We start from the raw sequence: 25,549 nt of genomic DNA on the forward strand, positions 1-25,549 counted from the left end.
CATATACTAAAATGGGTTAATGTAAGTTATAAGAGCTAATACGAAGCCTGAGCTAATGGGCCAATCAGTTTATAACTAATGCAGACTCTGTGTGTGATTTTCTTTGGGACCTAAATGGCTGTGGGAACTGAGCAGGACAGAAACCCCAACAAGCAGGCCCTTATGTTACAAATGGCGCCAACGTGTGAACAACTGCATCCACAGAAAGCCTGAGACAGCCTGAGACAGCTTGAGAAGTAATTCTAGACGCAAAATAACAGCATTACACATGGTTTCTTGGTAGCAGCAATTTCTTGGGTCTGTTCTGCTTGCTAGAGGCAAGCAAGCGCTCTCATCTAAGAGAGGCTTCCTGACTCAGCTTTAGCTGTAAAACTTTGCAGCTCTTTAAAGAGGTCCTGCCAAGAAACACTTAAATAGTGTTGATAAAAAGCTGACCACATACTTTTTGGTTTTCAGCGATAGCAGGAAAAAAGCTGTGCAGTTTTAAAATGCTGGCTTTCTGGGCTGTGCTGCCAGTGCAAACTCTGACTCTTTGAGGCAGGAGGTCTGGCTACAGAGAGAGAGCATTTGAGTGTTGTTTGTGGACACACTGTTGCAGCTTGCTTGCTGGCAAGGACCCTGAAACGCCATAGAGTTGAGGCAATAAACATGGCTCTGGCCGGTACCTCTGGCCATGAGCCTGGAATTTTAGAGAGCCAAGGAATGGGCTGGAACCAGTTGTCAAAGCCACAGCTTTAATCCTACCCATATTGCTTAGCAAATTAAAGACTCATGTGGTAAGAAAAAGAGAGAGATATACAATAAAGATAGATTCAAAGATTAAAAAAAAAACCTCTAAATGGTTTACTGTGTGTTAAAAATATATGCTGGTTTAGGAGAGAAAAGAAAAAGGTTAAAGTCCTTAAAATAAAAAAGAAAGAGAGAGTAGTTGGGTGTGGTGGTACACACCTTTAATCCCAACACTTAGGAGGCAGAAGTAGACAGACCTCTGTAAGTTCAAGGTATGGTAGCACACACCTTAAATCCCAGCACTTGGGAGGCAGAGGCAGGTGGATCTCTGTGAGTTCAAAGACAGCCTGGTCTACAGAGGGAGTTCCAGGACAGCCAAAGATATACAGAGAATCTGTCTAAAAAAGTAAAAGTAAAAATAAAATAAACAGAGGTTAAGTTAAGCCACATAAAGATGGAAAATACACAAAGAATGTGGATACTGTATGTTATTATGCTCTCTTTGAATTGTTTGCATGCTGTGGAAGGAGCAACAGCTGCTAAAAGATATTTGCTTATAAATGCTGTTGAATTAATTCAAGATAAGTATTTTGAAAATACTTGACTTCAAAATTGAAGCCAAAAAGTATGTTACCTTGGAGAAGAGATTTTGCTTTTGTTTCTACAGGAAATAAGAAGCTGTGGATTCATTCTGAGTTAAGAAAAATCAGGTTTGATCAAGGAAGATCACCTGAGAAATCGCCAGTAGGAACAGATAGCCCAGATGTCTGAGTTCTACATCCAGAACAGATTCAAGACTGCTGCCTGAGATGATCAAGTCTCAGAGGATACTCTAATCAGGACTTGATCATAACTCTTAAATTTTCTTTAGGTCCTCATAAGATTATCAGCGCCTCCAACCAGCTGGAAGTAGCCTGGAATACTGTGCCCACATTTCCAAAAAATGGACTATGGATATTTTCCTTTGTTTAAAAAAAAAAAAAAAAAGAAAGAAGAGGAAGTGGTGTGGGAGAATTATCTGTATCCTATCAATCATGTTTTAAATAAACACTGATTGGCCAGTAGCCAGGCAGGAAGTATAGGCAGGACAACCAGACAGGAAGTAGAGGCGGGGCAATGAGAACAGGAGAATTCTGGGAAGAAGGAAGCTGTCTCCACAGTCCTGTTCAGAAACCAAAGAAGCAGGATGTGACTTGCCCCGCTGAAAAAGGTACCGAGCCATGTGGCTAACATATACTAAAATAATGAGTTAATATAAGTTATAAGAGTTAACAAGAAGCCTGAGCTAAGGAACCAATCAGTTTATAACTTATGGAGACCTCTGTGTGATTTTCTTTGGGACTTGTTGGCTGTGGGAACTGGGCAGGACAGAAACCCCAACAAGCAAGCCCTCTTGTTACAGAAGTGGGTGATATCTTGAGCATAGGAAATCTTAAAGCCCACCCCCACAGTGACATACTTCTTCTAATAAGGCCAGGTCTACTCAACAAAGTCACATCTTCTAATAGTGCCACTCCCTAGGAGCTTATGGGGGCCATACATTCAACCTACCACAAGTACAAATCTGAAATTTGTATGTTCTAGTTTGATAACCAGTATGAACATCAGAAGGGTCTTGTGACAGTCAGATATCGCTATGAGATTTCCACTGTATATCAAGAGGTGATAAAAGGGCTCTTACAGTCTCCTGTCCCTAAAGACAACCACTTCCCAACCTCTATAACCACCCATCATTGTTGCCTGTGATAGAACCTCATGCAGATGGAACCATACAATGTATGCCTTTGTTTTATTTTGTATTTCGAAACAGGATTTCTGTGTAGCCCTGGCTGTCCAAACTCACTCTGTAGACTAGACCTTCTGAGTTCTGGGACTAAAGGTATGCGTGACCATGCCTGGCTATAAACTGTAGTCTTGTGTTCACACTCTTGCTTAGTGGTTCCTATAAGGTTTATTTATGTGCTACTGTATGCCTTTTGCCTTCAGAGCCATCTTAGTTTGCATTACCATATCATAGACTGCTTTGGATACATTAGCCACTGATGAAGATTCTGATTGCTCCTCTTTTGGGCATTATGAAAGGGTTGATATGAACATCCCTGGGCAAATCACTTGGAAGAACACTTGTTCTTGTTTTTGTGACTGGGAAATGCATGTTTAACATTATAAGAAATTATTTGTTTTCCTAAGTGTTACACAAATTATACTTCCACCTGTAGTATGAGAGTTCTAGTTGCTTCACAGTCTTTCTTCCATTTAGTGCTATCCATCTCTAATTTTAACCATTTCCTTTGATGTGGAATGTTGCTTTACTGGGATTTTCAATTAGTATGTCCTTGATAACTAATATTGTTGAATATCTTTTTAAGTGAAGGGTCTGGTTCCAATATTTTACATACTGTTAAGCTGTTATATTTTTATTGTTGCAGCTAAATTCACTTTTGAATTTTTTTCTCATATCTTCAAATGGCAACTATCTACATAAAACTAAATGACCTGGTTATTACCTCTAATACATTAACATCTAATTCATCATTTTCCACTTTGAAGCCAAACTTACATATTGTTGCCAATAGTATAAGCATTTTCTCCACTTATACCTGCTCCAAATCCTACCCCTGAGTCAGTAAGACCTCCTGCGGAGAAGGTAAAGTATAATTACTGGCAGTATTGACTCTGGGATTGCCTCACTGACTCATCCAAGGCCAGTCTGTCATTTAACAGTTGTGTGACTTTAGCCAAATTTCTGAATCCAAATTTCTAAATCTTTCAGAGCCTTCCTTAGAAGGTTTTTCTATTTTTATTTTATTTTATTGTTTTTGAGATTTACATGATCATATTAAATACTTTAGCACCTAACTTGGGCATGCTTAACAAATATCAACTGTCTTATTTTTAGAATTGGAATTATTTCATACTTAAAATCTTTTTGTGTGATTCTGGTATCTAACATCTTAATTCAGACTTTTCCTTACATGTAAACAAAACAGTTTCTTAAATTGCCTCTTCTCCCCTTTTCTCCTCAACTTCAGACTATACACCACCACTGGGTTATCTTCCTGAAACATCATTTACACACTATCACCTTTGAGCTGAAGGATGGTCATTCTAAGAAATAATGCTAACCTTTTATTTTAACACACAAGGTCTTTCTACAACTGGTCCTTACACACCTCCTTAGCATACTTCTTTTACATATAGTGGAAAAATTCATGATGCATTGAAGATATTGTTCTTAAAAGTAAAATTAGAAACAGAACTAGCACATGAGGGAAATGGAAATAAATCCAAATTAATGAGCTAAAGAAGTGAATGTCATTGCCTTGGAGGAAGAGAAGAATACGTCAGTAGAAATGAAGGCTGAATGGTAAAAAGAACAAACCTAAAAAAAATTAGTTTATCTTTACACTAGCACAAGCATACTTTTGCAAAAATTAGAATTTTGGATATAGAAACAGAGGGGAAAAAGGGAGAAGAAAAAGGAGAGTGAAAGAAAGGATGGAGTAAAGGAGAAAAAAAGTTGACCTATTAAGTAAAGCAGATAGTATAATCTGCAATTTGATTGTCTAGATTAACGATTATCAATAAATTATGCAAGGAATAGCTGGGCACAACCACTTAGTTAATGGAGCTAACCTAGTTATAGACTGGAGAGTTTTAGTTTTCAACAGTGAGATACATGAAAGCTATTAATACAGTTGTAATATAATAAAGCTATTTCAGGAAGATCGAACTAAGTACACTGAAATATACTTAACTAGGGAAGAAATAGAGTATGGTAAAACATGAGATCTTCACAAATTGAGACATGAGGTGATGAAAGCCTAGATTAGGGTGATGATTGCAGAAACAGAAGGATTCAATTTCGAGTCATTTTGCAAGAACATAGTATGGTTTGCTGGCCAACTAAATACAAAAATAAAAGAGCGAAAAAAGATGAAATAAAGAGGAATACCACACCCTCCCAGCACAGAGTAGGTCTAAAACAATACTTGTAAAGGTAAAAGATGATTCTGAAGTCCTAAGTCTAAAAGGTAAACATTAAAATATAGCAAAACAAAACTCCCAATACTGTTTCTATGTGGTTCTTTTTATTACATTTCCAGCTGACTTAACACATTTTTGGCTCAATTCATTTGAAATCTTACACATATTTTTCACTATTTGGTAGATGTTGTTTGAACTGCATATTATCACATATAGAAGCTACATGAAAATTAATCTTTTTCTAACAACTGTTCTTATGCCACTACCTTACTTTCAAAACTACTCCTTTCCCCGTACCCACCTCTATTTAATGGCCATTAAACAAATTAGAAAATGAGGACAACTAACATGACTATGCTTGTGTTTTAGAAAGACACCCTGATCATGGTTAGTGGTACACTACGGAATCCTACTTCTATGAAGGAGGCAGAGGCAGGAGAATTGGTGATTTGAAAATTTGAGGCCTGTGCTATACAGTGAGGCCTTAAACAGAGAGAGGGAGAAAGAAAGGGAATAGGAAAAAACAGATCATTTTAGAAACATCCTGGAGACCTTGTTAAATAAATCAATTAACAACTGTATAATACAGACAGGGGAGAAAGGAGGATAGAGAGATGCATGTTTTTTGAGAGACATGTAGGAAGCACTGGCAGAATTTCAAATCATCCGAAGAGGGATGCTGGAGATGAAATCAATACTGACACCAAGGATCCCAGCTTAGAAGATCTGGCACATGATGAAGCCAAGTTAAAATTAAAAGAGAGAGAGAGAAATAGTTTTTGTGAGAAAAGACATTGAGTTCTGTTGAGCTACAACCCGCATAAATAACAAAGCCAAAATAAATAAAAATAAATCATACTAAATGGTCTCTGATTCCTCTAGAGTCTTCCATTCTAAACAGTAAATATTATCCAAGGATTTCATCATATTTTAAAATTAAATTATATTACTCATTGGCTTCAGTACTCAAATGAACTGTACCACAGTGGAAAGTTAACTAACACTCTCTGTCCAGCTTATCTATCTAAAAGAGTCTCCTTTTCAGAATTTAAACTGAACATTTACCCTAGATAATTTACATTAAGAATAAACTTTTTATGTGAAAATCCACAAAGTGTGCCTCAATTTATATATGAGTGTGATTCAAGCTTATTTCAAAGATCTCAACAGGAAGAAAAGTTGAGACCATCCCCTTTTCATAAAAATGACATCTAACATGTAAAACCATTTCTAGTTTAAACTACAGCTTAAAATTTAAAAAAAAATCTAGCCTGGTTACCGTGGCACACACCTTTAATCCCAGCATTCAGAAGGCAGAGGCAAGCAGATTTCTGTTGCGTTCAAGGCCCTTCTGGTCTACAGAGTCTAGGATAGCCAGGGCTGTTACACAAAGAAATATTGTCTTGAAAAACAAAACAAAAACAAAAAAGCTTTAAAAATGGGTAATGACCTAATAAAGCCTTCTCTTGACTTCACTGATCCTGTGAACTACTTCCCATTTCTCTCACTGAAAAGTTATTTGCACTCACCATTTTCTTCTATTTGTTCTTTAAACACCTTTAATCAAGGTTTTGGTCCAGCTGCTCCTTCAAATTTGCTCTCGCTACTTCAAAATGGTGATATCAATGGCCACTCTTCAGTTCTTGATCTACCAGCATCACTTGACAGAGATGTTCACTCATCCTCCTGAGACTACTTGGTTCACATGGCTTCCAGCAAACCATGTTTTCTTCCTTTCCAGTCTCATCTTCTGTCTTCTCCTCTTTTCCTAACTCTTTAATTTAAGTGCCTCAGGAACTAGATCTTAGTTACTCCCATAATTACGCACACTACTTTAAGTAGTCTCTACCTGACAAGAAATCAAATTGATTTTACTTTAAAAATATGTACTGAAGGGCTAAAGAGAAGATGACTCAACCAGTAAAGCCCTTATTGTGCAAGCATTAGGATCTGAATCCAGATCCTCTGCACCCACATAAAAAACAGGTTCAGTAAAGGATCTGAGTTTAAGTTCCTAGTACCATGTAAAATTCCAGCATGGTGGTGTGCACCTGTAAACCTAATGCTTGGGTAGTGGATCTCTGGGGCTGGCCAGCCATCATAGCTGAACAGCAAGTTCCAGGTTCAGTAAGACCATGCATGCTTTAAATTTAAAAAGGTGTAGAGTGACTAAAGACACTTGATGTCAATCTGTGTCTCCACATTTACCCAAATGCAACACAGATAGTCAGACAGACAGACACACACACAACACACACACACCAATGACTCCCTATATTACCGTACATTCTAACCAGAGCTGACAGTAACTACTTCAACACCCTCTAACCAGATTTTGGTTACAATCTACTTTGAAAACAGCAGTGTGTCTCAGTGATGATTTGAATACGATGACCCAGGCACTTGTCTGTTTGAGTCGATTTTATGCGTATGGGTATTCTGCCTGCACAAAAGTATGTACATCACATACGTGCCTGGTGACCATGGAAGCCAGAGAGGGTGTCAGATTCCCTGTAACTGGAGTTACAGTCCAGCTGTCATGTCAGGAATTGAACTTGGGTCCTCTGAGAGAGCAGCCAATGGTCTTACTCACTGAACTATCTCAACAGCCCCATGCTTAACTCTTAATGAGAATGACTACTGAAAATCTGAGTAGCAGCTAAAGTATCAACAATAGATACAAAGTCCCTAAATCTGCTCCTTACTCCTCCTCCTGTTTACCTTTCTGACTGCCTCTCTTATTAGTTTTTCTCTTTGCTCCCTCTTGTTCCCCTCGTGCTTTCTTCTCTCATGGTGGCCTCTTTGCTAATCCTTAGACATACCAAGAACTCTGTGGCCTCAAGGACTCTCTGTATTTGCTCTTCTCTATCTCCTGATAATCCTCTTTTCTCCATATATATAGACCCATGCAGTGAGGTTTTCTTTGACCATTTGTCTTTCACCCTTTCCCTCCATCCTTCATGCAAAGAAGCGGAAAAATATGAGCAAAACAGAGGAGAACAGTAGCCAATCAAAGCTGATCCAGAGCTGAACAAACATACTGGATATTAGCAGACATGGACAGTAAAAATTTATTGTATCTCAGATGTTCAAAAGCCAAGTAAAGACATGAGCCCCCTGATACACATGCAAAGGGTTCAAATCAGATTGTAATCTATTCATTGTCTGAGGTGAAAAATACATTTAACTAGGAAAAATATATTAGATATTGCAGAATAAAAGACTAGTGAGCTTGAAGACACAGAAGAGTAACTACTTAAAATGAAACAGGAAAAAGAAATTCTTTAAAAAGACTAGGCAAGACTGGACTAGACTCTTAATGAGAGGAGAAAGAGGTGGGACAGAAATAAGTTAAGAAAACAATGGCTGAAGAATTTCTAAATTCAATAAAAACACTGTATTTACAAGTCCAAACAACTTGTGAATGCTAATCCAAAGAATCTTGAAGAAAACCACACAAAATAATCAAATTATTAAAATTGGTGAAAATTGCCTCCAGTTCAATCCTCCATACTAGAAAAGGATAAAGACTATTTTAGATATACAAAAATGGAAGGATTTCATCACCTGCACTACAAAAAATACTAATAGCACCCTTCATGCCAAAGGAAAAAGACTCTACATGAAACTAAGTACCCACCCAAAGAAACAAAGGTGTAAATATTCACGTATACAGAGAAACGTAAAAATGGTGTCTTCTGATCCAAGCACAATATGACAAAACCATAATGTTCAGGCAGGGCAAAGCAGGAGTCTATTATCTTAAAATTCTTACATTAGGTTTCAGGGGCAAATGTTACTTCAGGGTAGATTTGTACATGAATGTCCATAGCAACCTATATATCATAGCCCAAACTGAAAGCAGCCAAATGCCTGAAAGAAACCCACTGAAGCTGAGGTCTTACAGCTACAGGGAGTACCTGACTTAAGCATAAGAGCCATAAGATCACACGCAGGCCACCAATGAATCCCCTCAAAGCTAAGCCATAGCAGGACTCAATAAACAGAACGGTAAAAAGTAAAAAGAAATAAAATGTCTCTTATCAGATGACAAGTTTCTCCTTTTCTTTTACTATCTACTCTCTAATGCAAATAAGAAAATTAAAAAGTATTTTTAAAATCATGTATGTAAGAAAATAAGTTATATTTCATATTTTAAATTACCTAGAATTTAATAGTTTAAGACTTAAAATATTATTAATTCTTAAATAACCAGAAAAATTAATATGAAGTAGTTCATTCATGCAGGCTAGTGACTTCTTTAAGTTACAAAAAATAAAAATAAAGAAAAAACTTACCAAAAATTTCTCCATTTTTGGCATACTCTGTCACAAGGTACAACATACTTTTGGTCTCCATTACCTATTGATAAATGGTCCTATATTAGTCAGACAGAAAGGATTACTTTACCACATTCTATAGAGTTACATAAATAAAAATTTTTAGTGAAAAAGTAAGTTATGAACTATTCAGAAGTCAGAAGCATTTACAAGCCTCATATACTCAACCCATCATTCCTGTGACTATTAGATTCTTGTTCTAAATCTGGATCCACGGCCCAGCTAGAAATGCAGAATTTCAAATCTGATTCCAGTACTGCAGAATTAGAATTGATATTTTTAACAAAAGTGGTTTCTATGCATTCCTATTCAAGTTAAAGGAGGTGAACACAGGCTAAAGAAGTTCTGAAGATGTTTCCATCAACTCTTCACTTGAGTCTGTGAGTGCTATGTTATCAAGGCTGTTTAACTAAGCTAGCACAATGTGGTTCTATATTCTTTCCTAGTGTGCTTTGGTTAGTATTGTTACAAGGTACTTGTAATTTTAAAGTATTGCTTGCAAGCTACTTCTTCATAGCTCTACTGCTTTATATTTTCATTTAAATTAACTCTTCTAGGTTCAGAAAGAAAGTGTATCATTGTTACCAATTTGATTTTTCTACTATATGAACAAACACTACTCAGACTCAAGATAAGCATTTTTAAACTATTTTTCTGTATACTTTGTGTGTGTGGGGGGGGCTTATGTGCATGTATGTGTGGATGCATTGTATGTTTATGTGTGTTATGTGAACATGTGTATAAGTGTGTGGAAGGTAGAGGTCAGCTTCAGTTTTTCCTCAGCTAGGCTGACCCGCCCTGCAAGCCCCAGGGATCCATGTTTACATCTCCCTTCACTGGGATCTTGAATGTGTACGACCACTATTCTTGTCATTTTTACATAGGTTTTGGAGATCAAATTAAGTCCCTAGTTTTATGTAGGTTCTGAGGACCAAAGTGAGGTCATCTGGCATGCATGCCAAATACCTTCTCAAAGCCCTTTAACACCTTTTAATCGTTGTCTACTGAAACTAATTTTCACTAACACACAGGCTCAGGACTGTGCTTCATCAGATAAGTAAATAAGTACGGTAGTAAAGAAATAAGAGCTGTTGAAAATTTGGAATTTAAAAAAATTAGGTCAGGCGGTGGTTGCGCACGCCTTTAATCCCAGCACTTGGGAGGCAGAGGCAGGCGGATCTCTGTGAGTTTGAGACCAGCCTGGTCTACAGAGCTAGTTCCAGGACAGGCTCCAAAGCCACAGAGAAACCCTGTCTCGAAAAACCAAAAAAAAAAAAAAAAAAAAAAAAAAAAAATTAGGCAGTAACTTGACTTTACAAATATATGAATGATACATGTATTTGTACCATGTGACTTATGGGAATCAGTTTAGGACATGGTTCATCGGTCCTTCTAAAATGATTGATTATAGACCTATCTCCTTCAGAAATGTATTCTCGTTTTTTTTTTTTTTTTTTTTTTTTGGTTTTTCGAGACAGGGTTTCTCTGTGGCTTTGGAGCCTGTCCTGGAACTAGCTCTGTAGACCAGGCTGGTCTCAAACTCACAGAGATCCGCCTGCCTCTGCCTCCCAAGTGCTGGGATTAAAGGCGTGCGCCACCACCGCCCGGCTCCTTCAGAAATGTAAAACAAATGCTTATAGGGAAAATCTGATGCAAATTTGACTTAAATCTGTATAGTTTTAGAATTTTAGGAAATATTTTGAGTGGTACAATATACATATTATTGCATGTATGGGAGGCTTATCATAAGCTGATGGTTTCCAACTTTTTAAGTTGAAATTTTCAATCAATAAGATTATTTACAAGTATATATGTACACATGTACATATATGTATAAATATATAGAATATCTATCTATCTATCTATCTATCTATCTATCTATCTATCTATCTATCTATCTATCAATTTATGTATGTGTACCCCAGTATAAAATGCACTCAAGGACATAATAAATAAAACTAGAAGCTTTAATATTGTCTTACAATCCCAAGGATATTTAGGTAGCCCCCCTGAGAATAGTAGTGTAAAAGCAAACTGAACCTCTGAGAAAAGGGCTCTGAGTTTTCTGTTCCTATGATATATGTGTGAGTTTGAGCTACTAATGTGAAGCTTATTTGCTCACAAAATTTCTGAAAACTTATCAGTTGATCTTAAAAACTTGAACAGATTAAGTCCAGCATACCATGGGTACAACTATCACAGGGCATCAAAGTCACAGGTCAGTAGACTAGGACCTTTCTGTTTCAATTTAAAGGTATGGTACATTAATTAACAGAAACTTTAAAAAATATTTTATTGATTATTAAACATGAATTATTGCTCTTAAAAAATCTAAGAAAACATTCTTTTTAAAACACATGGCATAAATTTATATGCAATTTACTTTAAAAAATTTCTTAATAAAACTGATTTTTAAAAATGGTTTATTTTTATGACTCATAAAAAGAACAAAAGACATGAATCTACATATTATAAAGTTTGTCTCTAAGATATATACTATGTTAGCCTTTGTATTTTATAACACATAAACAACAGCTTTCTAAATAAAAGTATGACATTTTTATTTGTGGTACCAACACCTTTGCAAATCTAGCAAGTTCAGGTGCAATTGCCAACTTTTTTTTTTTTTTGGTTTTTTGAGACAGGGTTTCTCTGTAGCTTTGGAGCCTGTCCTGGAACTCCCTTTGTAGACCAGGCCGGCCTCGAACTCACAGAGATCCGCCTGCCTCTGCCTCCCAAGTGCTGGGATTAAAGGCGTGCGCCACCACCGCCCAGCACAATTGCCAATTTTTAAAATGCAGGTAATCTTTAGATTTAAAGACAACTTAAGGTTAAATACTAAGTAGCTTCCTAGTTCCATTTTTTACAAATTTAAATATATAGAAAGAGTTAACATTTAGCTTAAGAAAACATTTCTTTTACAGACTAGAAAAGCTAGCATAAAAGCAAAAATCACAATGAAAACAAACAGTTGAATGTGGGAAAATCACAAAGAGAAATAAGGCTAAGCCATACCTGATAAAGTTTGATTATGTGAGGATGGTCGAGCATTTTCATTATTTGTACTTCTCGGTATATTTTCTCAAGGTTTACTGCATCCAGCTGAGATTTATCTATTATTTTTATAGCCACCTATAGTCCAAACACACATAAATACAATTAGTAGTATGTAACTGTTAACATTTTCCAGTAAAGACTTAGTAAACGCTAAGATGAGATGTCGCTGTAGGTGTCTGTGACACTGACAGCTAGCTTAATTCAATGATCATTTGTTTATTTATGCAACACACGTTTCTTAAGCTTCTACTATTTACAATGCACAGTAAATTTTTGTCTGGCAGAGTCTTTAGAGTGCTATGGAAAACAACTTTTCAAAGTTACTTTAAACTGAAAACGTCTTAGCACTTTTCAACCAATGGTCTCACTGTAAATTATCTATGGACTAAGTATCTGCCAAGTGGGAAGCAGCTGAGATGGCAGTTTCTAGGAAAGTGACATGATCCAAGGAATATACAGGTAGACTTTTCCCTGTGCTCCGAAAGCCTTTTAAAATTTTTACTAACTTTTTTCATACAATATATTTTGATTATATTCTTTACCCTGTTACAACTCCTACCAGATCCTCCCCACAGAGGTACGGTTTTGAAAAAGAAAAACCTGAAATGTAAAATATTAAAACTAATCTATGTGAGGTAACATCTATTGAATTAAAATTTATTAACAAACTAAATGGTTCTGTCATAACTAAATAGGAATCCAAAGAAGGTGATTTTGAAGGTGAATGATTAGGTATTCAGAAACAATTGTGTTTTTTTTTCCCCATGTAACTAAAAAGGACTTTTAGAAAGTCATAGATTTGGAATAAGGTAATCTGATTTTAAAATGGTATTTGGTAATTGGAAATTTCCCATATTTAATTCTAGTAAAAGTTCTAAAGGAAGTCTAAAGTGCACTTCACATTCTAGCCAAGAAAATTCCAAACACTGCATAGTCTAGGTTGATAATCTGTGTTCACTATGAGAAGAAGCAAGTGAACCTCCTCTAACCCACATTATATAAAGAGAGCCCATTCTTACTAAGTATGACAGAACAAGTATTATCACTTATTTCGGGTAACTTTCATAAAAACTGCCATATAAAAGGCAAGGGAATGTTGGAACTTCAACTTTCTTTAGGAAGGTAACAGTTTCACAGACATCATGTTTCAATGAAATGTCTTTTACTACAGTTTCCAAATCTTTCTCACCAACAAGAAGCTTCTATTGTGAGATGGGTCAAAACCATATAACAGAATTTAAGAGAAAGGAATCACATTAAAAATAGCACAATTATTAAGAAATTTTGTACATATCTTTTTCTTAAGCTCTAATTTTTAAAGTGTATACATGTGTACCATGCAAATGCAGGTGCCTGCAGAGGTCAGAAGTCACTGGATCTCCTGGAAGTGTAGTTGTACACCATTACTCCTTATGTATGACACCTACAGGATGATTACACTTCTCTTTAAAAACAAGGCAAGTGTCCCCATGATCCTTGTAGCAGGGACAGCCTAACCCCTTTAACAGATTCAACTATGATTCAAGCACAACAGAAGTTTATGTCTTGCTCATATAGCAGGCTCAGATGGGCGGTGGTGTGAGAAGTCCTGTATATGTGCTGCTTTTATTGGTTAATGAATAAAGAAGCTGCTTTCAGCCAATGGCTTAACAGAATATAGTCAGGCTGGAAAAGATATATAGAGAGAGTAAACAGAGTCAGGGAGAAGCAATGTAGCTCCCAAAGGAGATAGATGCCTCCGCTGGAGCCTCCTGAAACTTTGTCAGTAGATCATGACCTCGTGGTGATGCAAAGATTAACGGAGATGGGTTAGTGTAGGATATAAGAACTAGCTAGAAATACGCTTAAGCTAGTGGCCAAGCAGTATCGCAAATAATATAGTTTCTGTGTGACTATTTCGGATTGGAGTGGCTGGGAATGAACGAATATCTTCCCCCAACAAGCAGGAATATATGGTTCAAAAAGGCTTCCCCATGGTTAAGGTATGGCTTCCAAGTTTGCTCTGCTAAAAGGCCCTCCTGGGAGATTTTGGTAGCAGGCCTCACCGATTCACATACCCAGCCCTAAATGTATGAGAGGTACAGAAACAGCTTAGTTAATGCCCAGATATAAGAGTGGAGCTTTTGATCCACAAGGATCTCTGCTGAGCCTGATGGAGCTCTTTGCCAAGAACTTCTCAGAAATGCAGTAATAATGACAGTGGCTTTGCCAACTGTATAACACTTCTTAATTTTACAAGATACTTAAAAGTATTTTATCTAATTTATCTTTCAATTCTGTCAAATAAATGAAAGAAGCAGAATAGGAGCTGATGAAACAGATTCAAAAGGCATTACATATTAGCATGTATGAGGCCCTCTGTCCAAATTCCAAAACCTTTATTGGCTCTGCCCCCCAAAAGAAAAAAGTCACATAATCTGCACATGTTGTAAAGCTCTAGCAAATTAAGGTCGGGGAGGGGACAGACAGAAACAACATCAGGTCTTCCACTCCAAATTCAGTCTCCTCTCTATTTAAAAAGTTCACTCATCACACATTCATTGTACATCAAACACTCTCCCTAGGATACAGAAACAAATCAGATGGGATTCCTATGCTCAAGGAATGATCATGTCTGTGAGACTGAGGTGAATAAAACTGATTTTAAAAATAAAACAACAAACTCTGGAATTTCTCAAAGCATACTGAAAGTCTCCAACTTACAAAACACTTTATTTCAAAGGTACTAGCAACTCTGCATACCATCATAGTTCTACACTTAAGACAAATTTGCATGAGCAAGAGAAAAATCAAGAATATCAAAGAGATTCTGTTAATTTTTTTGTTAACTGAATCATTTAACTCTAAAGATTAGAGTTAACTCTTTATTAAACACACAGTCTTTTAAAAAACAAACTGGATTTAAGGTAATAAAAGTAATATTCCTTCTGCTAAGGAGCAAAAGCAAGGTTTCCTCTCTAATGTAAGAGGACATACATGAGAAATCAGAAAGATTGCTATCACTCTAAACCCTCTATAAAGCAGCTGACTAATCAGCCATAGAAATACTCAGGAAACTGAATTTAAAACAAAAACTACGATTTTCACTTTTATATTAGCAAAGATTGAAAAGCAGATGCCCACGTGAACTGAGTTTTGATGCGATAGCCATTTTTGAAGAAATATGGTATGAATATAAATACATTATAAATATACATTATAACTTTCTCAGGAAGCAATTCAACAGTCTTTATAAAGGACTTTAAAAACCATGTGTTCCACTATGCCTGAGGACTTTGGTGCTGAAAAAGAACTCAATTGGAATAATCTAAATTAATGATAAGGACTTCTGTGTAAAAAAATTAAATGTATCGCTTAAGAACAAAAATACAAACAGTTGAAAATAATTATGTGAACTGAGGATTTTTAAGACTATAAAAGAAGCGATTCAAAATAACTTCCCACTTTAAAAAAGTTCAACTCTAAAACAAAACACAAGGCAATTAAAAGAGAGCCAAAAGACAAAAAAAAAGCAGTTTACAAGAGACGTGCGAATAGCTATCACATAATGCTACAATCAAAGTAATCAGAGAAATACAAATCAAAAAAGCAAAGAAATTGCAACCAATTTTGTCTATTGGAAAATAAGAGTAAAAAAGACCCCAAAAGAGTGGTCTTCCTTAGAGTGTTTCCTAACGGTAATTTGGTGGGCCCAGCTTTTGTAGAAGGTACTGTGGCACCTCAGGCCCTACTGCAGGCTCTGGATGGACTCTTCCATCTGAAATTCCACTGAGATGGAACTGCTCTGAGGAAACAATCAGATATGCAAATGTATGCAAAAGAATATTCTCTGGAACATGTAGAGTACTGCAATGGAGAAAAATGAACTCTATTTTCAGTGATAGCAAATCAGTTAAATAAAATATGGTCAGTGACATGTAAGATGCCTCCTAATGTTGCCACAGACCAGAGATTCTCAACCTGTAGGTCACGACCCCTTGGGGGTTGAGGGCCCCTTTCACAGGGGTTGCATATCACATATCCTGCACATTAGATATTTACATTACAATTCATAACAGTAGAAAAATTACAGTTATGAAGTAGGAATAAAAATAATTTTATGGCTGGGTCACCACAACATGAGGAGCTATAGTAAAGGGGTCACAGCATTAGGGAGGCTGAGAATCATTGCTTTAAACAGTGTGTTTTTTCAAGAGTTGGAGATGTTAATAAAAAGTGAACTGAAAAGCTCAGGTTTTACATATAGTGGACCCTACTTTACTGCAGACATACAATACAAGTGAATAAGAGGGTCTGATCCATCTCCTGAGTTGTGAGAGTAGAAGTGAGAATGTTTAGTTTCTCCTCCAGGCTTTTCCACAATGACTATAATAAGCAGGCCTAACTTCTGTAACTGGGCAGAACCATGTGGACACTGTTTACTTTTTTATTTTTATTTTTTTATATGCGTTGGTGTTTGAGGGAGTAAGATACACTGGGACTTGAGTTACAGACAGTTGTGAGCTGCCATGTGGGTGCTGGGAACTGAACCCAGGTCCTCTGGACTAGAGGAAGAGCCGTCAGTGCTCTTAACTGCTGAGCCATCTCTCCAGCCTGGATAGTGTTTACTTTTAAGAAGAACTTAAAACATAGTAGGATTGTCCTTAGTTTAATTTACTCAAGATGCATCTCTTAATCTGTCTAAAGAACTTTAAATTTTTTAAAATGAAAAGTTTCTGGTGAAATTCTACTTCGTCTTCCAATATTTTAACTATCGTAACTGGATATGAAGGATAGAAAATATTTTATATGAATATTTAAATGAAAAATGTTTACAGAAATCTCTTACTTAAAAAATGTAGAAGGAAAGAAAGGTAAAAGGTCTATTAAAAGGAAAAAGAGGTATCATAAGGAATTCTGTAACCCATTTGATGCCACGGAAACTGTAATCAGTGGGCCATAAATCAAATGTCATCATGTGAATTCAAGGAGGCCAGTTTCATGATTTCCAAATAAATGTTTTCTTAATTCCTTGGTGCCAAGATAGAATTCCTTAGAGGACTTAAAAGTAGAACATGCTAAACTCTGTTAAAGTTAAATATTTCTACAGAACAGAGAAATTACACAACTCAGGGTCAGTTCAGTGGGTAAAGGCGCTTGCTACATAAGCCCAATGACCTGAGTTCAAGTCCGAGGACCCAGGTGAAAGCTGAAGGAGAGAACTGAATCTACAAACTTGCCCTTTGGTTTCCATGTGTGTGCTACAGTGCCATAGCATGCACGTGTCCCTCTCCACATCACACACACACACGCACACACTAAATTAAAATTTTAAAATTTACACAGATGTACATGTTTTCCATTCCCCGAAAGAGATAATTTTAATAATATTTGGCAAAACAATTTGCCAAATATTGCCTGTCTTGAGGGCCAAGAAACTAGAGAATAGTACAATGACAAATCAGAGTCCTATTTGAATATACAAGAGAAGATGATATACAAGCATAGATTCAAATATCAGTGGGTAAGACATTTGGTCACAGGTCTTCCTATTGCACACAGTACAGCTACTTCTTGAAATCTGGGGTATTTCTTCAGCACAAGAAATACTGAAAAGAGCTGTAGAGAATGCCAAAGCAAAATTTAAAATACAACTGAAATTCTACACTTTATGGTGGTGCTCTGAGAAGCCTGAACATCCCAGCCACAGCATGCACACAGAAAACTTCTCAGCACACAAAAGCAGTTCATACAGCCTTTGTCAGTCCCTCTGAGTCCAGCTGCTCTCAGCGGTGATTAAGCAGCCTAACCTCTACAGGCCATGAATAAGGTCACTTTCAGAACTTCTCCACAGTTTCTGTACACTTCCCTTCATATGATTCTGAAGGTAAGCAACACAAAAAGTATGGTATTGAGGAAATGTCAAGTTATCTGCATAGAAAGGGACCTGAAAATAACAATACTGGTAATCTCTGGGTACTGATAGTATAGGTAATTATTTTCACTTTTCTGTGCTTTTAAATTTTTCAGTAATAAACATGAAAGTAATAAAAATTTTCAAATGTAAAAATTATGCCCTCTCACTTAGTAATTGCTCTTCTGAAAATTACTAGCAACTCTTTCTCCCTAAAAACACTTAAAGTGCAGACTTACATAAGCAATTGTATTCCCTGTCAATTGCTGAAAACTGAACATGATAAAATATTCAGTAAGAGTCATAAGTAAAATGGGTCAAGTACAAGGTAGAATACTAACCTACTAAAATGCTGTTATAAAGTTATATACAATAAACAAAATGTGTGGGCACAGACAAGGACTGTGTGCTGTCACATATAAAAACCAATGCATTAAAAATATACCAAAAGGCAACGTGACAAGTTAAGAACAATGTATCTCCATTGTGGGGAAACGACATACTTTCAGTATTATGCTCTCTTTTATTCTTAATATTTGCTGTACTAAACATTCTTTAATAGAAAACAGAACACTTATGGGCAAGCACAAGTAATTCTCCTAGAATTTTACTTAGACAACCCCCCCAAAAAAGCAAAAACAAAACAGCCCCCCCCAACTAACTATGCAGCTAACAAGAAGGGAAAAGTTGCTTCCTAATGAAATATTTATAAACCACTACTCACGGACATTCATAGAACAGAAAACTAGCAACCACTATTACCCAAAATAGTTTAATAGCCTAAATGGTGTTATTCTTTTCCCATTGTGCTAATTTTACAAAATTAGCCTCTCTAATTTATAAACCAGCTCTGCAAAGAGTTTATGAAGTATTCTGTCAGGAAGCTGGATTCTGCCTCCTCCTTGCCTTTCCTTTTATGTGGAAAATTTACACAGAGATCTAGCACATGAATACTGCTTCAGATGACGTAATTATATTTCTTGGTATTAGGCCATTTGATAGATTCGACCAAAATTAGTATCTCTTTTGTATACTATTTTTTTTCTAAAAGGGAAACAGACTTCTCCCAAGCACTACAAAAATATATCTTATTTTTCATGAGTGATATGGAACAGAAGATGGAGACGAGCCAATTAAAAATAAAAGTATTCATAGCTTGACTGTTTAAACTAAGCCCTGAGATTTGTCTAGGGGAATCAAGATTGTCAGAAAATACAGACACTTGCTGCCAACCCCGATTATCAGAGTTTGAACTGTAGCACCCACTTGGCTGAAGGAGAGAACCAGTTCCTGCAAGATGTCCTTTAACCAACACACTCATGCTCATGCACACACACACACATAATAAAAATGATTCTATTTTTCAAATGGCTCAGCATCACACTTAAAAGATCTCCAAGTTCTAAAACACATAAACCTACAATTTTAAAATGCAGTATATAGTTTCCATAGCAGTAAATTTAATCATATTTTGCTAATGGTTTTCTTTAAAGTATATTAACTGTTCTCACTGTAACTATATGTAGTATGTTAAGCAATCAGAATCTAAAATAATGTAAGAGTTGAAATTTTCACTACTTTATTTGTAGTTTACATGGTGGTTCTATTTATCAAAGATACAAATATTCAGTAAAGATCAACTAACTATTCCTAAAAAAGAAAACTCACTGAAAACAAATGTTACACTTTTAGAAACTGATTCCTTGCTCTTACTAAAGAAATCTTTATGTAACTTCCCTATAAAACTTCACAGAACCACTTTTCAAACTGACATCCACAAAGACTTTTCCTTACAGAAAAGATCCTTTGACCTTTCTATGCGTAAGTATTGGCAATCACAAAATTCACAAAACTCTTATACTCTCTCACTGTAAAACAGAAAAGCTCGAGGGAAGAGGAATCTCTAGGCTAAACTTTTAGCTTTTCACATATTTTTATACACATAAGCACTACATTCACACTTTGGGATCTGCAAGCTCGGTCATGATCTGACAGGTGTCTTCAATCACAAATGTTAACTGACCTGGCAGTCACCGGCAGTGTTACTCCACAGTGCCCCCTAGCAGGCTTCCTAAGAAATACCAGTTTGAAAGGGACACCACCAGAATTGTGACCCTCCAGGGAAAGTGGCAGTTACCGTGAGCTCCACTTAAGCAGCTCGCTTATACCACTTTAACTAAACTCCATCTGACAAATAACAGCTGACCACTAAATATCGCTAATAAGAAAAAATAGTATAAACTGTTGGATTTGGTATCTAACTACACAACAATATAACCAAAACTTTCCCAGACTCTCTGTAATGTGCCACTTTTGACAGTCATGGAAAAAAGACTCATAAAGATACCCATTTAAGATGTTTCCTTTTATTTATCATAGAAGCAAAGGTATAACAATTTGACCATAGCTCTTTACAAGCACGAGACAACTTTATTGATTAAAAAAGCACCAGGATCATATTAAGCTATGCAAAAATTTGGTAATGTCAACATACTCATATTATCATCATAAACAATCTAGGTTCATAACAATGGCAAATTTGTGAAAGGAAAATTTTTGACCTTGGTACTGATGCCCTAAAGGAGTCAAATTTAGGGGTGTGTGAGGGATCCGTGAGGCAAAACAAAAAGTGAAGACATGTCAGACATATCCTCCTTATTATGAAAACAGACACGAAGCAAAACTTCTAAGTACAACTTAGGAGAAAACACTCAGGCTTTTTAAAATGCCCTTCACCTTATGTAAGTCATCCTGGGAGGGAAAAAGTTATACCTTCAAAGGCTAGAATGTTCTTAAGAACGTACTAAGGAAAAATACCCGGGTGAGATGAAATCTGGGGAGAGAAACTGAAAACCGGTGAAACTCCAGTGGCAATCACAAGGCAGAATATAGAGTACGTCAAAACCACTAGGTTGTAGTCTAAAAAACGTTTTTGTTTCGATCGTTTTCCCCCAGGGTATTTAATTTGCACGTCTTGAGGAGAGCAGCTTGAGGCAATGGAAGGAAGGGGGTGGGCTAGGTAAGAAGAGAGACTTGCGGAGAAAATATGTGCGGTGCATTAGGATGTACCATGGAGGGGGGAATGCAGGAGTCACGGTAAGGGAGCAGTTGAGAGCTTTCTGAGTAGTCAAACTGATGTGGCTTAAGGAATGCGTGCTTGGAGCCAGTACGCACACCTGGTAAAGGGACAACCCCAGAAGACTGTGCAGAACCGCGATGACCATTTTTAACCAGTTCCATTGTCTGGAGTATTAGATATATCTCCGGCAAGAGATCAAGCCAGGCAGGCACAGAATCAGAGACCCTGCGGGCCCAAAGCAGAGAAAACGGACAGCGGTCCGTTCGCACCGGTCGGGTCCAAGGCACCCCCTCCTCGCCCAGCAGCGAGGGACTCCTGGTGGGGCCACGCTCCGCGTCCGCCAAGTCTGGGAACTGCCGGTTCCCTTCTCCCGCCGGCGACGTTGGTCCCCGCGCGGCCCCGGAGCACCGAGACTTCCCCTCCCACCCCACCCCCAGCCGAAAGCCGGGAAGACGCGGAACTTGGGGCTTGGGAGCCCAGGCCACAGACCAGGTCCCCGGGTGGGAGACTCGGGACGGAAGCCTGTGTGGCTTCCCAGGGACAACCCCCCTCCCCCGACCTGCACCCCGCGGTCCCCGCAGTGCCAGGCCCGCCGTCCCCCTCCCAGGGCGCAACCACGCCACGCTCCCGCCGAACCCCGGTGGTGCCGCACCTCCGTCTTGGTGATCCGGTGCCGCCCCAGCTTCACCACGGCGAAGTTGCCCTTGCCCAGCGTGCCCTCGATGTCGTAGAACCCCACCCGGACCGGCCCGCGCTGCAAGTGCCTCGGGCCATCCGCCATGACCATGCTGGGCCCCCGCTGCAGGACACGGCAACTGGAGCGCGAACGAGCGGGCCGGCGTGAAGCGGCGCGGAGCGGGCAGGAGGGCGGCGGGCGGCGCGGCTGGGCTCTGGGCGACGGCCGCCGTTCTCGCTCCGGCGCTGCTTCCCTCCCGCCCCACAGGGCCCAGCCAGGCGCGCGCCGGCGCTGACGTGCGCCGACGTCAGGGGGCAGGGGCAGGGGGCGGGGGCGGGCCTCCACCGGTCACCATGGCTACGGCAGCAGCGCCGACGTCGGCGGCGGGGAGGGAGAGGCGGCGCGCAGCTCGGGCGGGCACGGTGCTTCCGGCCGCGGCGCCTTCCTCAGCCTACTCCGGCCTCGCGGCGGCCGGGGGCGGGTTCGCCGTCCGCTCCACCCCGTCCCAAACGCCTGCCTCACAGCAGAAGGGCAAGAGCGAGCCCTGGTGGGCCGCGCGGAGGGTGCACCGTGCGGCCCGCGCGTCGCCTGTAGGGTCGCCCGGCGTTCCCCGCCCTCCCGCCCGCCCGCGGCCTTTCCCGCCAAAACCTCTCCCGCAGGACTCTGCTGCGCTAAACTGGGAACCCGAGGAGCACCGAGGCTGAGCAACGCGTTGCTCACAGCCTCGTTTCTTTGTGTTCTTTCTAGCCCCCTTCTTGTTACTATATACGTCTCTGCACTTTTTGACGTCTGTGAGGATCCCTACTCACAGCAGTCCATCACTAACAAACTAATGTCAGCTCTGAAGAGACCCTAGAAATGACTTAAATCCGGAATTCGAAATTGCCCATGGGCTTCGAAGCCTGGAACCCCTGAAATGTAGGCACAGTGTTTTACTTACTTGAGCGTGTTCCTGGGGAGAGGTGTCCATATCTTCTGTCATACTTCCTCAAACTATTTGGGAATTTGTAAACGCTTAAAAACCGTCCAATTTATTTCCAGATGATGCAGCAGGCTGCTAGAATGAAGCGAGTTGCCACTGTCACACAGGTAACGCTAACATTCTAATTATAAATCATCACACCAGTCTTCCATATGGTGACCTAAGTAACAGCAACATTTTAATATCTTGAAATATATTTCATACATCCAGACGTTGGTTCCCGGGTACCCATTCTCTATTAAAAGGAGCCCAGTTCGTTGGGAGTAATGACTCAAGTCCAAGGCAGGCGGGGAAAGTGTACGATGCCATTGAAAGAACTTACATGAGTAAGCAAGGAGAGTTCTTAAATACAGCAGGAAGAACGTGGCAAAAGAGAATACAGCTGAAGGGACCCACCGTTGCCAGTCTGAGACAAACTGAGCATCAGAAACGAACACTTTGGAAATACATTACAACACGTATTACATTTTATTTATCTTGTTTCGAGGTCAGAGGACAGGGTGTGGGAGGTGGTTCTCGATTTCCACTGTATATCATGGGGAATTGAACTCAAGTGGTCAGGCTTGCTGCAGGTGCCTTTGTCATCTCTTGGGCTCTACATTGTGTGTGTGTTTTGGGGGGTTGTTTGCTTGCTTTGAGATAGTGTCTCACTATGTAGCCCTGGATAACTTAGGACTTGATATGTAGAACCGGCTGGCTCATACTTAACAAAGATCTGTCTCCTAAGTGCTGAGATAGAAATTTGGCATATGTGATAAGCCCCCCAAAAGTGTCTATTCTCTCTCCTCTCCTCTCCTCCCCTCTCCTCCCCTCTCCTCCCCTCCCCTTCCCTCCTCTTCTCTTTTTCTCCTCCCCTCCCCTCCCCTCCTCTTTTTCTCCTCCCCTCCCCTCTCCTCTCCTCCCTTCCTTCCTTCCTTTCTCCCTCCCTCCCTCCTTCCTGCCCTCCCTTCCTTTCTTCCTTTTTCCTTCTTTCTTTTTGTTCAGGAAACTGAAACACAGACCCTTACATATGCTAAGCAAATATTGTACCACTGAGCTATGTTCTCAGGCTTAACTTTTAGGTTAATATAGAGACAGGATAAGTGAGAAAAGGATGTATGTAGAAATTATGAAATCACCATTTTATGATGGTTAGTAGCAATTGGTTCAGAGAAGAATTATCAATAGACATTAAAGTCATTGGGTGAAATTTGGCTAAAGAATAGGGTATTTAAAGTCTCAGAGTTTCTTTGGATTTTAAAAATCATTACAAAGGATTAACAAACCTTTACAGTGGAGAAATCTGAGAGACACTCTCCTGAGAAAATGACCCAAGTTCCCAATTGGAATTAAGTGACACAAAGAGCCCCCTGATGTGAGGTACCCAGGACACATCTCTTAGGTGATACCTCTGCAAAAATGTGTATTCTGAATCTGTCACAAAGAAACAAGTCAGGAAAACATAAACTGAGGAAATTGACCCTATCCCGTACACCTAAAGATGCCGCTGTAATGAGACGAAGGCTGAGGAAGGGTTCTAGATTTAAGTCTTCGGAGAGCTGCCACTGGGGCAGCATGAGGTCCTAGGAAAGCAAGTTACCAAGGATTCTGTCAGGGCAGTTGGTTGTTGAAAACTGAATTGGGTTGTATATTAAAGTATTGTTTCAATCTTGATTTTTTTTTTCTTTTTTTGGTTTTTCGAGACAGGGTTTCTCTGTGGCTTTGGAGCCTGTCCTGGAACTAGCTCTGTAGACCAGGCTGGTCTCGAACTCACAGAGATCCGCCTGCCTCTGCCTCCCGAGTGCTGGGATCAATATTGATTTTTTAAACAAAGATTTATTTTCCTTTCAGTTATATGTATGTATGTGGGGGGTTATTTATATGCATGTGTGAGTGCAGATGCCCACGGGGTTCAGAAAAGGGCATTAGATCAGCTATAGCCGGAGTTATAGGTGCTGTTGGGACACCTGATTGTGGGTACTGGGAACTGAACTCAGGGCCTGTGCAAGAACAGTACTCTATTTTAACTACTGAGCCATTTCTCTCGACCCCAATGCTAAGTTTCTTGACTCTAATCGTTGTACTGTGTTATGAAAGAAAGTATCCTTGTTAAGACATACACACTGAAGTATTTATGGATAAAAGTTTGTGATGTATGCTGTCGACAGACTTTTCTGTCCTGCCAGTCAGCTCTGTCCTGCCAACGGCTCCCAAATAACCACACAGAGACTTATTACTAATTATAAATTCTCAGCTGATAGCTTAGGCTTGTTACTGTTTGGTTTAATCTTAATAAAAGCCTCTCCACCGACACAAAAAACTCCAATCAAACCAGATTAGAACAAATTAAAATGCCTGTGTTTAATAAATGCATCACTCTCAGTGGACCGAGACAGCATGACAGAGAGAAAAACCCACGCAAACTCAAACAATATGTTCCTAGCCGGGCGATGGTGGCGCACGCCTTTAATCCCAGCACTCGGGAGGCAGAGGCAGGCGGATCTCTGTGAGTTGAAACCCTGTCTCAAAAAAAAAACAAAAACAAAAACAAAAACAAAACAAAACAAAAAAATCAATGTGTTCCTTTTTCCAGCGTGAGCCTAAGTAGCCTGTGGGAGTGGTTCTGACCCTCCCCGGGGGAGGGGTCAGTGCTTGGCAGGCTTGGAGATGGAGTCCGGACTCCCAGGGCACTCCACTCATCCAGACTTCTTGGATATAGGGGTGTTAGAGGGCTTGGGTGACACCCCCAACTTAATATTACATTCCAGACTCTTTGGATATAGGGGTGTGACAAGGAGCTGAGGTGATATTTATGACCAACACTAAC

At 39.1% G+C, this 25,549-nt stretch overlaps 1 protein-coding gene across 4 annotated transcripts in view; it reads right to left on the reverse strand.

The window, feature by feature from the left end:
- Positions 1 to 22,028, reverse strand: part of Sik2 (salt inducible kinase 2) — a 106,402-nt gene extending 84,374 nt beyond the window's left edge. For all 4 annotated transcript variants that reach the window (XM_057767824.1, XM_057767825.1, XM_057767822.1 and 1 more), the window contains exons 1-3: positions 21,738 to 22,028; positions 12,072 to 12,188; positions 9,015 to 9,078 (exon numbers count right to left, since the gene is read on the reverse strand). In XM_057767824.1, coding sequence (XP_057623807.1) covers positions 9,015 to 9,078; positions 12,072 to 12,188; positions 21,738 to 21,872 — 316 coding nt within the window. In that variant the 5' untranslated portion in view covers positions 21,873 to 22,028. The remainder of the gene's footprint in view (positions 1 to 9,014; positions 9,079 to 12,071; positions 12,189 to 21,737) is intronic.
- Positions 22,029 to 25,549: the final 3,521 nt, after the last annotated feature.

This window comes from Chionomys nivalis, chromosome 4 (assembly GCF_950005125.1).
Source record: "Chionomys nivalis chromosome 4, mChiNiv1.1, whole genome shotgun sequence".
Lineage (NCBI taxonomy): Eukaryota > Metazoa > Chordata > Mammalia > Rodentia > Cricetidae > Chionomys > Chionomys nivalis.